Raw genomic sequence first — 15,301 nt, 5'->3', positions numbered from 1 at the left:
ACTGTTGTCAACTTTTAACTGTTCCAAGCAAGGAAACAAATTTTTGCAGAATATTGGAAATGAAAGATGCTGCTTGTATGACAGTGTCATTCATTTACAAGTATATTATGAAGGCAAGACAAAGAGACACAAGCATACACACACTCATACATACATACATACATACATACATACATACATACAGACAGACAGACAGGCAGATAAATAGATAGACATATATATTAGAAAGAATGAACATGCAAGATGTGCTATCACTTTAGAGCATGAATTTTTATAATTTTAACTTAATTGTAGAGTTGTTATAATGGAGTTGCTGGAGTAAAAGGTATCATATAAATAAGGGAGTAAGAAGTTGTTGATAGAATGCAGGAGAGTAATTTAAGAGAGATTCATCTGTACTCTATATATATATATATGTTGAGTTTCTTTCAGTTTCTGTCTATCAAATCTACTTTGGTTGGCCAGGGGCTATAACAGAAGAAATCCGCCAAAAGCAACATGAAGTGGGACTGAACCCAGAGCCATGTGATTGGGAAGCAAACTTCTTGACCACACAACCATGCTTGTGGGTTGTACTGAAAACAATAATTACATACTGATATACATGTGCATACATATACATGCATTCATACACACAGATTGAAGACAAGTGGCAAAACACACTCGACTTTCTGGAGGATGGATCTTGGGAATTGTTTAAACAAATAACCAACAGAACAGATGATCGATGACCTGTCTCAAGCTCAACAACGGACAGGAAGAAGACTGAAAGGTATATACAGTTCTGGTGACTTGATTTTAGTGGTGTACAAGCCTTTTGAACACACAGCAACAGGCATAAAACTGTATAGTTGTTTGTTTGTGAGTATGTGTATATATCAGAATCTGTCTGTATGTGTATTTCCTTCCTGAGATTTTGGCTGTGCTTTTTTTGTATTGTTTCTACCATTTGGATACCTTTCACATTACCAATGTCTATGATGGAACTGCCAGAATGCTTTATTATAATATCAGTACCAGAAAAGTTGTTTTACAACTGCAGCATAAACAAGGCAATGAGGGGAAGCCTAAACATCACTGTTTCTCAATTATTTTTTGCCTATGGACTCCTTTAAGTTCGATGTTACTAAAGGAAGAGGTTCCTTATAGCCATTCAATGTCTAAAAGCTTACTATATTTCTATGATTAAATATTATTAGGAATTATATTAAAAAATGTTTAAATATTTATTACACATAAATTTTTACAATGAAATTTTATATGGACTCACAGAACCATATGGACACCGGTTGAGAACCACTGCTCTACATGGTCACTCAAGCAGCCAGATTTCCTTCAAATCATCTTTGGAAAGAAGGACATATTAGATGATACAGTCCTGAGTGCAGAATGTCAAAAAGGTGGGCTGTTCATGGTTGGAAAATCTTTGACAATGAATCTGCTCCATCACAACAAGTTGTGCATACAGTATTTGATGGCATAAAAGACATATCTGAATATTAGTGCAGCCCAATTTCAGCAGCATATATTCGGGTGAAAAAGATTTTAGTGCATTAAAGCATGTAATATAGTACCAGCTTTACATATAGGACCTGGGGTGATATTTTGTGACAATATATTGTAAAAGAAAAAGTGTGTGTTATTTACTGTCATATATGGTAATTAAATATTTTAAAGACTGAAAAATTTACCATCAAGTTTTGGTCAAAAATATATTTGGAAATATACTGTATTTTACTTACATCTCAAATTTTAATTTTTGGCTTTCTTCAAAGAAGTAATGGATGATGAATTTCTTGACAAAATCTGGGTTTAAGTTATTCCAGATTATTTCTGTCCGCCCAAACTGTAAATAAATAAATAAAAAGAAATATAGAAAGCAATGTTTTCAATAAAAATTGCAGCATATTTGATATATCATATCAACTTTTATACAGAACTACTACATACTATAAAACAATGGTCTGGTTATTTTGGCACAAGGCCAGCAACTACAGGGCTTAACTGGTATTTATTTTATTGACCTTGAAAGGATGAAGAACAAAGTCACCCTCTGTGACATTTGAACTCAAAGTATACAGAACGGGAAAAAATTCTGCTAAGCATTTTGTCTGATGCACTAATGATTCTGCTAGTTCACTGCCTTACCATAAAGGAAAATAATAAAAGTGTTAGTGAGCAACATTAAAACTAGCTGTCATCATCAAGATAGCAGTATTGTTATTTATCAGAATTATGAATGAAAACATTTGAGGAGGCGTGAGGTTTATTGTTAGTTCTTTATAAATTCTTGGTATTGTTGTAGTTTAGCATCATACCACTCCTAACTCAGCAGATCTATGACCAAAAATATTTCAGCAGTGATGATCCTGTCTACTTTTCACCTATAGTATACACACACACACACGTGTGTGTGTTTGTGTGAAGGTAAGATCCAAGGATCAAAGTGCAGGGAATTAGTAAACTTTGAGCAGTCTGAAGAAGGTATAGAAAACAACTTTCAGGAACAATAGAGGTTTATTGACACAGAAGGTTGTAAGTTTTCCTTATCAAAGTTTGAGAAACTGAAAAAAACTATTTTATAGTTTACAGATAGCAGCTGGAGTTGCTGTTTATGCAAATAAAAATCCATAATTAGGGAATGAAGTAGAAAAAATCCAGGCTTCATATGTTTCATAACTAGCAGAACCTCGGAAGTAGTAATTACCCAAATAAGGGGTAATCCACTAGCTACTTGCTCGGCCAAAGATACCTTAATCAAATGAAGTTTACATTGTTGTCAAGGGATCTGATGTTAACTAGCAGGAGATTCGATTGAAAGTGTGTGGAAAGCACAGAGTTAGAGAAGAACAAGAAAAACATATTTGTGTCTTCATAAATAAGATATGGGAGTGGGTAAAATGTCTAAATTTGTTAAGGAAAAGAATAAGAATATGGAAAACAAAATGTACCTTTAGCCTGACGAGTAGCTAGTAGATTACCCCTCGGCTTGCTAATTACTACTTTCTGAGGTTCTGTTAGCTATGAAACATCTAGCTTGAACTTTATCTACACCTTTCCCTAATTTTGGATATATATATATATATATATATATATATATATATATATATATATATATATGACTGGATGCAGATATGGCCAAGTGGTTAAGAAGTTCACTTAGCATTTATGAAATCCTGGATTTGATCCCACTATAACATTTTGGGAAAGTGTCTCTTGCCATAGCTTTGGGCCCACTCAAGCCTTGCATGTGCAATTTGGTAGACTGAGACCATGTGAGAGCTCATCAAATGGATTGCATCTGTAATTCACACTAATTTTGCCTAAGAATTACATTAAGGGTACTATAATTCAATGAAAAGGTAGTTTAGTTGATCAAACACTGGAATATTTATTGTCAAAACTAGTAAGGGATCCATCGAATACATTATCAACTATTGTTATTCTTTATCAAGAAGGTGTGGTGTTGTTTGAAAGAGATTTATTAGCAGATTATGTGACTACGTAGAGCAGGGGTTCTCAACCATTTTTTATCTATGGATCCCTTTTGTTACTATTTTATTCTGGTGGACCCCCATAACCATTCGATGTTTAAAATGTAATTTTATAGAAACTTCTTCCAAAATTCTTATCTTGGTTTTTATTCATTAACTTGTGTAGGTTGAACTATGTAAAATGTTAGAGAAAGAAACCTAGCTGTTTCTTGTAATATATACCAATAAATACATCTCATGCAAAACTTTTTCAGGGACTCTTAAAATACTATTTTGTGAATCCTTACTTTACTATTTTGTTGCGTGGACCCCCAGGGGCCATATAGATCCTGGTTGAGAACCACTAATGTAGAGTGTCCTTCTTTGGCTCATGTAATTCTCTGTGTTATTTTCTATAGTGATATACAACCACTCTTCCGAGAAATACCCTTGTCAAGAAGGTGTTATTAAATGACAAAAACCATCATGATCATCATCATTTAATGTCCGTTGGCCATGCTGGCGTGGGTTGGATGGTTTGACTGGGCTGGCATGCTGGAAGGCTGAACCAGACTCCAGTCTGATATTAAAATATTTACAATACACTGTAAACAATAATATTGCTGTAGCTTACCACACCACACTGTAAATAATACTTTATAATGAGTGAAAGAGCTAGCCAAATCTCCCTCAAATAACACCTTTCTACTTTAAATGAAGATTCTCTCTTTCTCTCCCTTATATATATATATATATATATATATATATATATATATATATATATATAATTATGTGTATTTCTTCTATCTTAATGAATAAAAATTCTTCTGATAGAATAAATGGGTTAATAGAAACCAATGTAGCAAAGAACACAAAATAACTGTGGTTAGCTCCTGTTTTTAAGGCAGGAACTCCTTGAAATTTTGGGTATTTGAGTATATTTAAGAATTTAAGGATTGGAGAAAACGCATGTTATAATTGCATACTTTATTCCTACATATGTTTCAAAGGATTACAACCTGTGTGATCCATAGGGATCTTTGATATTAAAATTGTAACCTTCTCATCAGGGAAAGCATGGGAATCATCTTAAACGTAAGACATTATGACCGATTATGAAAACAATAGATGGATAAGGTTATGACTTGATTCATTTATGCAATTATAACATGCATTTTCTCCAATCCTTAAATTCTTATATATATATATATATATATATATATATATATATATAAAAATATATTGTCAGTGGATCATATATCCCCAAAAGAAGCACACTCTGAAGAATAGAGTAGTAATATTTTTGCCAGCAGTTAAATATATGTCCAGTCATTGAGTGAGCAATGGTTCTACATCCATAAAGCACTAGGCTTTACAGACAACTCATCAAACTCAATGGCCTAGTACTTTATGGATGCAAAACCATTGGTCACTCTATGATCGGACATATATTTAACTGTTTGTAAATATATATATATATATATATATATATATAATAGTGTACATTTAAACACAAGAGGAAACTACCTTCAACAGGCAGTTTTTGCATGCTAGAAAAAGTAGTCAAAACAACCAAAACCACATTTAAGAGCAAACTGGTAGTGAATTTTCTAAAAATTTACCACCATATATATATATATATATATATGTATATATATATATATATATATATATACATATATATACACATATGTATATGTATGTATTTGAAAGAAAGACAGAAAAGTTATGGCTGTAACATCTTTGATCATAAGTCTGCTTTGTCAAGGCTGATGTGGCCTAAAGAACAATAGTCTTATAGTCTGTAGCAAAGCTGCTAAACAACACCACCACTCTGTAACCCTGTTGCATAATACAACAAAGTATAAATATAGTAAAATAGTAGAATCCAAGGAAATCAGTGATGTTCTATGGCAGCTAAAAGTAACACAAATAATTCAAACAGTGGAATAGATTTTATGAATATAACTTTTGAATTCAACATTTTATTGGCTTTGTGTTTCTTTATTTTTTCTGTTTCCCTTTTCTAGATAGCTTACTGCGATTAAACAAATAAAGCCGTCAGTCTAAGTTTTCATGTTAACTTATATAGTTTAATAAACAATAAGCTAAGATGATCTTTATTTAGTTTTATTTCTTTCTTTGTGCTGTTCATGAAAATATCATATTGTAAACAACAAATGTTTTTCTAAACAAGAAAACAAATCAATGATTCAATTTGGTTAACAATAAAGAACACTAGAAGTAACAGAAGACAAAAAGGAAAATTTATAGAAAGAAAAAAAATTAAATAAATTTAAGACTAAAGAAATGTTTGAAGTCCAGTAGAGAGGATATGATAGGGAATGCATGTAAAACATTCATCTACTTAAAGGTAACATAGTAAAAATTTTGTTTGTATTGTTTCATTCCTTTTGCCATGTCCAGCAAAGAGCTGGAGGATTTTGTAAATTAAAAAGTGATTAAATTGTTTGTACTAAACTTTTCCTCCTTTGGTTCTGAATGCTGTTCTTGTAAACAATTTAAATGTAAAATGAGAATAGCCAAGAATACCGAGGAAAGTGTTTCAATCATATGTAAGGGGTAATTCTGCTTTGTCCCCAAAGCCTTATTATGATGAGATATCACTAAAGATTTTATGTAGGTCAACATGGACAAGTTGTGATGCCCTAAACATTGTGTTTATTGGTCAAGAAGAAAAGCAGAACCATCACTACAAAATTTATGTTATGCAGGTCTTAAAGGACAAACTGCAATGCTTTTAAATATATTTTATGGTTATGAAGGTCATGAACGACAAATTGAGAGCTCCAAGAGATTTTATTTATGTAGGTTGTGAAGGACAAGTGGTGTTGCCACACTAAAGATTTTGTGCTGTGTAGGTCATGAAGACAAATTGGGCTGAATTCTAAAGACTTTGTGTTTATGTAAAACATGTAGGAGAAATTGAGATGCCACTAAAAATTTCATTTATGTTACTCATGAAGGACTAGTTGAAATGCTGTTAAATATTTTGTGTGTATGTAAATTATGATGGACAAGATTAGATATCACTAAAACTTGTTTTATGTGGGACAACAAATGCATCTACCACTAAACATTATGTCTATGTGGGTTTTAAAAGACAATTTGAGCTATGCTAAATATTTTGTTTATGTTAGTCATAAAAGACAAATAGAGCTGTCACTAAAGATTTTGTGTTTATATAGGTCATGAAAACAACTTGAGCTGCCACAAAAAATTGTTTACTTATGTAGATCATGAACAAGAAGCCAACTGATTCAGTCTCTAATCATATGTACATTTTGGAAAGTATTGGTTTAAGTGGGTACCAATACCAGGTTACAAATAATAGGGCAACTATCTTGACGAGTTTAGTAGAACATACAAATTAACTCCAGTACTTACTTTGAAAATCTGGTACTTATTCTATTAGTCTCTTTTGCTGAATGACTAAGTTATGAGGGACATAAACAAAACAACACCAGTTGTCAAATGGTTTGTATGTTTGTGTGGAGGAACAAACACAGACACACACTTACATACATATATATATATACATAGGATAGACTTCCACACAGTTTCCATCAACCAAATTTACAAGGCATTGGTTTGCCCAGGGCTATAGTAGAAGACACTTGCTCAAGGAACCATGACTGAACTGAAAACCACATAGCTGCATAGTAAACTTCTTAACCACAAAGCACTGCTTGCACATGTGTGTATGTGTGTGTGTGTGTATGTGTGTGTGTGTGTATGTGTGTGTGTGTATGTGTGTATGTGTGTGTGTGTGTATTCTTTTATTCTTTTACTTATTTCAGTCATTTGACTGTGGCCATACTGCAGCACCACCTTTAGTTGAGCAAATCATCCCCTAGAGTTATTCCTTGTAAGCCTAGTACTTATTCTATTAGTCTCTTTTACCAAACTGCATTGGTTGTCAAGCAATGGTGGGGGAACAAACTCAGACTCACAAATACATACATATATACATATATATAAATACAATGGGCTTCTTTCAGTTTCTGTCTACCAAATCCACTCACAAGGCTTTAGTCGACCTGAGGCTAAAGTAGAAGACACTTGCCCAAGGTGCCATGAAGTGGGACTGAACCCAAAACCATGTGGTTGGGAAGCAAGCTTCTTACCACACAGCCACTCCTGCATCTGTGTATATGTATTACAATTAAAGAAAGCAAACAAAAACCTATAGGGGGTGACAGGGATCTGACAGACATTTATCAGTCTCTTCTCAGCAAATCAAACCTTCCAAAAAAACTGTCTAAGACCTCAAAATAGAAATTAGTTTGATGTGAGACATGAAAGTAAAAATTGTGTTGATAATTGGTTCACTGTGTATAACAATGAAAAAGAAAATAAAAGAAAGAAAATGAATAAACATAGTAACAGAACCAACGTTTATATATACAATCCAAAAAATACCCCCCCCCCCCCATTACACATTAACACATTCACAAAATACTGTTAGTTCATTCAGACAGAATATCTAATGTACCTCCCAATGCATCACCATCACCATCATCATCATCATCACCATCACCATCACCATCACCATCATCATCATCATCATCATTTAACGTCTGTTTTCCATGCTGGCATGAGTTGAATGGTTTGACTGAAAATTGGTAAACTGGGGAGCTGCACCAGGTTCCAATCTGATTTGGCATGGTTTCTACAGCTGGATGCCCTTCCTAATGCCAACTGCTCCAAAAGTGTAGTGGGTACTTTTTACATGCCACCAGCATGGGTGCCAGTTAAGAAATACCAGTATTGGCCATGATTGCGGTCTCACTTGGCTTGACAGGTCTTCTCAAGAATTTGCTGTGGTACAATGCATTTACAATGACCAAGAACAATATTGGAAACGACAGAAAAACTCCACAATACAACATAGATGCAAGCATGGCTGTGTGGTTAATAATAATAATAATAATAATAATAATAATGATAATAATAATGGTTTCAAATTTTTCCACATGGGCAGCAGTTTTGGGGGAGGGTAGAGTTGATTACATCAACACCAGTGTTCAACTGGTACTTATTTTATCAACCCTGAAAGGATGAAAGGCAAAGTCGACCTCAGTGGAGTTTGAACTCAGAACTTAAAGATGGATGAAATGCTGCTTGGTATTTTGCCCAACGTGCTAACGATTCTGCCATTTTGCTGCATTATATAATAATAATAATAATAATAACAACAACCATAGTCTGCTGGCTGTGGACAGCTGACACTTTCCATCACACCCAGCAAATTAGCTGAGTTTTCATCAAATAATAATATCAATCCTTTCTACTATAGGCACAAGGCCTGAGATTTGAGGGGAAGGGGCTAGTTGATTACATTGACGCCAGTACACCACTGGTACTTATTTTATTGACCCTGAAGGGATGAAAGAAAAAGTTGACCTTGGTGGAATTAATCATAATAATAATCATTTCTACTGAAAGCACAAGGCCTGAAATTTTGGAGGGAGGGGACTAGTTGATTACATTAACCCCAGAATTTCACTGGTAATTAAATTCATTGACCCTGAAAGGGTGAAAGGCAAAATCAACCATGGCAATATGAATTCAGAATGTAGCAATGGGCAAAATACCACTAAGTATTTTGTCCAGTGTGCTAATGCCTCTGCCAGCTCATCACCTTAATAATAATAATAATGATGATGATGATGATGTTGACCTCTTGAAAAAAAGAAAAGAGTAAATGAAGGAATGAAGTGGAAGAGGAGGGGAGAAGAAGAAAAGAAGAGAAAGAAGGTGAGATAGAAGAGAGGGAAGAGGAGGAGGCAGAAGCGGAGAAGATGAAGATTTCACATATAACTAAAAGTAAGAAGATGGGAAGAGTAGGATAAAACTGAAAAAGGCTCCAGCAATATTCTAACCAGCCATGCATGCTGGCAAGTGTCTTAGACTAAAAGAAAGTCTATTATGATTAGCTCAGAAAAACCATGCTAAAGATTAATGGCTACTTTTATCACTTAAGTCTCTGAGATATGTGCAGCTTTCAGTTATATAAGACAGAAACACTACACTTGACTATCATTTGAATGTGTGTGTGTGTGTGTGTGTGTGTGCATATACGGGGAGGTGCTGGAAAGTTCTAGGCTTTGGATAACAGAAAAACAGATGTATCAGTTAATTATGGTTTTATTTAACATATTCCCCTCCCAGATTCACATACGCACTGCAGCGGTCCTTCAGTTTTTTAAAGCCCGATAAAAGAACTCGGAAGGTTGGGTCTCCAGCCTTTCGTGATACCCTTAAAACCAGGAACTTTTCAACACCCCTTCATATGTATGCATGTATGTACGAGAAGGTGCTGAAAAGTTCCTGGAGGATCAGTTAATTATGATTTTATACAACATATTCCCTTCTCAGATTCATACGCTTATGGCAAGGGTCTTTCAGTTTTTCTAAGCCCTAAGGCGGTAAGCTGGCAGAATTGTTAGCATGCCGGGCGAAATGCTTAGCGGTATTTCGTCTGCCGTTACGTTCTGAGTTCAAATTCCGCCGAGGTCGACTTTGCCTTTCATCCTTTCGGGGTCGATAAATTAAGTACCAGTTACGCACTGGGGTCGATGTAATCGACTTAATCCGTTCGTCTGTTCTTGTTTGTTCTCTCTATGTTTAGCCCCTTGTGGGCAATAACGAAATAGGTATTTCGTCTGTCTTTATGTTCTGAGTGCGTGTATATGTACGTATGTATGCATGTATGTGTGTATGTATGTATGTATGCGTGTGTATGTCTGTATGACTGCACCTTCCTTTTAACTTCTACTTCAGTCATTAGACTGCGGCCATGCTGGGGCACCGCCTTGTAAAATTGTAGTGAGACGAATCAACCCCTGTATATACAATTGAGTAAATATTTCTTTTAAGACCTGGTACTTTTAAGACCATGTGGTTGGGAAGCAAACTGTTTACCAAACATCCACAGCTGTGGTTCCGGGTTCACTCCCACTGCGCGGCACCTTGGGTAATTGTCTTCTACAGTAATCCCGGACCAACCAATGCCTTGTGAGTGAATTTAATAGGCGGTAACTGTAAGGAAGCTTGTTTTATATGTTTATGTGTGTCTTTGTGTCAGTATTCCCCCCACCCCAATCATTTGGCAACCGGTAATTTGTTTACATCCCCATAACCTAGCGACTCGTCAAAAGGAACCGATAAGTGTCAGACCTATAAAAAAAGCAACAAAACAAAAGACAACATAAGCGCTGAGTTTGATTTGTATGGTAAGACGCTTGCTTCTCAACCGTGTGGTCCCAGGTTCAACCCCACTGCATGACACCTTGTATCTCCTACTATATACTCGAGCAGACCAAAGCCTTGTTAGTGGATCTGGTAGATAGAAACTGAAAGAAGCCCATCATGTGTGTGAGTGTGTGTGTGTGTGTTTGTATTTGTCCTCCACCATTGCTTGACAACTAATGGTGGTGTGATTATGTCCCCATAACTTAGTAGTTTGGCAAAAGAGACCGACAGGATAAGTACCAGTACTTAGGCATGTTTGAATGGTTAAAGCAAACGTGTGGTTTTTGGTTTGGTCCTACAGCATGGCACTTTGGGCATGTGCCTTCTACTAAGGTCTGAGGTGGACCAATATCTTGTAAAATTGGTAGACAGAAACTGTACTGAAGCTCACCATATATTTGTGGGTGTGTTGTGTTGTGTTCATGTCCATCTTCATGTTTGTTTGTGTCCTGTAACCTAGTGGTTCAACAAGTCGATATCAATATAGTAAGTTCCAGACTTGAAAATAAGTACTACTTGATATGATCAGGTAAACTATTAAAGTATAGTCACAGCCCAATGACTAAAATCAGCAGTGACACATGAAAGGCAACCATGCCAGTAACACAAAAAAGGCAGGTGCTACACATTGTGGTGTGGTTGGCATTAGGAAGGGCATCCAGCCATACAAAGTCAAGACAGGCTGGAGCATGGTGCAGCTCTCCAGCTTACCAGTTCCAGTCAAACCATCCAACCCATGCCAGCATGGAAAACGGATGCTAAATGATGATGATGATGAACAAAAGAATCAATTCATAAATGGCTTTTAAAAAAAGACTCAATGCTAACAATATCAATTTCTGTGACATTTTATTTGCTTCTCATTTTCTTCTTTTTGATATTGAGTACTGTTTCTACATTATGTTTTGAAGAATGTTTTAAACTATTTCATATTGATAAATTGTTCATCAGACCAACATTATTCTCTTTCCTAAATCAGAAATATGATAGTTAGAATTAAATTCATTTCAGCCATTACAGGAGTAAAAAAAAAAAAGGAAGGACTAAATACTGACAGAAGAGTTCCCAGGATTGAGTTAATGAAAAATCTGCAAGCAGGTTTAAAATCTGGGATGTTGTTATTTATTTAATTTTTAAAAATATTTTTTTCCCTGTTTTATTAATAGGATTATGAGGGATATATTTTTTATTCCTTCCAATTAATCATAGCTAATTGGGGAAAATATGTGACATGATTGTTATTTGTTTCAAGTTTTGATAGCATTTCATACCAATGCACAAATATGTCTCTATATTCTAGAAACCATAGCAATAGTAAATTCAGAAATAAAACCAAAAATAACATAAAAGAAAAAAAAAAAAAAGAAAGCAAACAGAAAGAGTAATAAAAAACAAAATGGTAAACAAATTCATACAAAAATATACTAAAAAAATAGAGAAGTTAGTTGGTGGAAAGGAAGCCATACAGGGAAATGGCTTTCAAAGTTCTGTGTTTCTGTAAGGCATTAGCATTACTATTAAATATTGATTTGTTACAGATTGTTATCTGCTTCTACCATATCTATGATAGAAGGTTAGTATTTTCTCCTACAATCATCAAATACTTTAATTCATGTGCTATACATTTTGTTTGAATAGTCAAGAGAAAATATCAACCAAATCATAAATAGCTGTTTTGCAGAATTGAATGAATGCAAAGAAACAAATGTCCTTTGCTGAGGCAGAGTTTTAGTGAGACTACAATAGGAGGACAGGACGTTTTCTCTATAGGATGTATGTCAGGGCAGTAAATACTTGTTCAAGAAAGGTAAATTGTAACGGACAATGGGGGTATTGTTTCAAAATTCATTCTATGTTAAGAATGATAAGAAGTAATTTTTAAAATAGTGATAATAATAATAATCACTTGTTAATCACAAGAGTTATGAAAGGGCATTACAAGAGCAAATTACAGAAATGGTGTGGATTAACACAGAATTGCAAATGGAAGCACCAAGCATGGAAAACAACAACAATAATAGTGATTTCTTACACAGGAATGAAGCCAGAAATGTGGTGGGAGGAAACAGTTGATTACATTGACTTTAGCATTATGTTGGTGCTTACTTTATCAGCTACAGAAGAATGGAAAGCAAAGTCATTGTCACTCTGTAGTAATAATGATAATAACTGCTAATAATTTAGGCACAATGCCAGCAGTTTTGAGGGGAAGGGCTAGTCAATTCCATTAACCTCAGTACTTGATTGGTATTTTATTTTACCAACCCTGGAAGTATGAAAGGCAAAGTCAATCTACAGTAATGGTAATGACAATTGTTTCTAATTTAGGCACAACTCCGGCAATTTTGAAGGGAGAGGACCAATCAATTCCAGTGACTCTACTACTTGACAGGTAGTTTAATTTATTGACTCCAGAAGGATGAAAGGTGACACTAACTTTGGAGGAGAAAAGATAAAAGAAATATAGAGCACAGAAAAGATAGAAGAAACATTGGTTTCAAATTTTGGCCGAAGGCAAGTAAGTTTGGGGAGAGAGTAAGTCAATTATATCAACCCCTGTGCTCAAGTGGTACTTATTTTATCAACCCAGAAAGGATGAAAAGCAAAGTCAACCTAGGCAAAAATGAACTCAAAACAAAGATAGATGAAATATCACTAAGCATTTTGTCCAGTGTGCGAACAATTCTGCCAGCTCACCACCTTAGGTAGAATAGATATTGCAAGGGGTGTTGTCTGACTCCTTAATGATTCAGCTAAACAACTGACCTATGCTTCTCACATAAGCACAAGATCTGATATTTTGTGAGGAACACCTTTCACTTGAGTTTTGTTTAACCACAGATGAGTTGGGGCTAGCTACTACAGTAACAACTGCTTCTAGTAACCTGCAACTCTGACCCAATTGTTATTTTACTTTTACTTGTTCTGTCCAGAGGAAGAGTCATTCATTGTCAAGGCTTTTGGAGGATCTCTAAACCAGTGAGACTGATGATATTAAATTTCCTCTTGAACCACTGCAAGTCAAAACTTGCAAAAAAGACATGAGTAGAGAGGAAAGGGTTCCAGAGAATCAACACTCTTAGAATGAAGACCTAGGTGTAGTGGCTAGTAAATGGCTGGAAAGTTGGATACATCAAGGATGATGAGAGGGAAGAACACAAGTAGGACCAGAAAGCTTGAATGAAGATGGTATGAGCTCAGCCAGCACCAATAAGCAGAGACCATCATAATAACAATAAAAATGGCAGAGATAGAAGACAGCACACCCATAGGCCAGAGGGTGGATCATGCCTGAGTGACTTTATGCCAATCAGTCAGGCAGGCATTTTCATGTGCAGCAATACTGTCTCATATCTGGGAGCGATATTCCATTGTATGCCTCACCTAAGCTTTGTAGAGACTCAATAGTTACTTCTTTTACTTGTTTCAGTAATTTGACTGTGGCCATGCTGGAGCACCGCCCTTAGTTGAAGAAACCGACTCCAGGACTTATTCTTTGTAAGCCTAGCACTTATTCTATCAGTTTTTTTTGCCAAACTGCTAAGTTACGGGGACAAATACACACAAACACATTCTTACATACATACATGCATGCATACATACATACATACATACATACATACATACATATATATATATATATATATATATATATATATATATATATATACGACAGGCTTCTTTTCAGTTTTTGCCTACCAAATCCACTTACAAGGCTTTGGTTGGCCCGAGGTCATAGTAGAAGACACTTGCTCAAGGTGCCATGCAGTGAACCTGGGACCATGTGGTTGGGAAACAAGCTTCTTATCACACAGCCACTCCTGCACCTGTTGAAGATTGAAATAACTTCTATCTCTAAATCAAAGGGTCAGATATTTGGAAGCAGCTCCTACTATGTTAAGAATGTGCTTTCATCAAGAGAGATCCTTAGTGACAGTGAATCCTAACATTTGTAGCACTTGTGAGGGCTCTAGCTGTATGGTGTGATGATTTTTTTTTTATTGTTCCTGAGTAGTGTTTGTGTTTCCTTGCTGCTGAAGAAGACAAAATTGACATATCCTCATCGGAGAATGCTTTCAAGGTCTTTTCCCATGGAATCCATACAAGTTTAATGTGTGATGCCAAAGTTGCATGTGGATGATACACGATTGGGTAAGATGAGGGAAAGATGAAGAATGGTATCTTCTGGGTAAGAGTAGGTATTGTTGGACATGACGGCAAGTAGGTCATTGATGTATAGAAAGGAATGATCAGCAAAACCCAAACCCTGGGGGCTGACTGAAGTTGATAGACTGAGGAACAGAAAGAGTTCTGACAACACATGTTGTGATAGAGTGAAATGATAAGAAACTCCTAATAAAAAATAAAAAAAATGAAAAATAAACAGGCGCAGGAGTGGCTGTGTGGTAAGTAGCTTGCTTACCAACCACATGGTTCCGGGTTCAGTCCTACTGCGTGGCATCTTGGGCAAATGTCTTCTACTATATCCTCGGGCCGACCAAAGCCTTGTGAGTGGATTTGGTAGACAGAAACTGAAAGAAGCCCATCGT

At 35.5% G+C, this 15,301-nt stretch overlaps 1 protein-coding gene across 3 annotated transcripts in view; it reads right to left on the bottom strand.

The window, feature by feature from the left end:
* The window catches only part of LOC106882052 (copine-8), a 271,614-nt gene that overhangs the window by 177,703 nt on the left and 78,610 nt on the right, over positions 1–15,301 (bottom strand). For all 3 annotated transcript variants that reach the window (XM_052968691.2, XM_052968690.2, XM_089354138.1), the window contains exon 4: positions 1,743–1,846. In XM_052968691.2, the coding sequence (XP_052824651.1) occupies positions 1,743–1,846 (104 nt within the window). The remainder of the gene's footprint in view (positions 1–1,742; positions 1,847–15,301) is intronic.

The sequence above is a fragment of the Octopus bimaculoides genome, chromosome 6, assembly GCF_046866305.1.
Source record: "Octopus bimaculoides isolate indiv1 chromosome 6, ASM4686630v1, whole genome shotgun sequence".
Classification (NCBI taxonomy): domain Eukaryota; kingdom Metazoa; phylum Mollusca; class Cephalopoda; order Octopoda; family Octopodidae; genus Octopus; species Octopus bimaculoides.
Note: the sequence above shows the minus strand (reverse complement) of the source record. Positions and strands in the feature narration are given on the sequence as shown.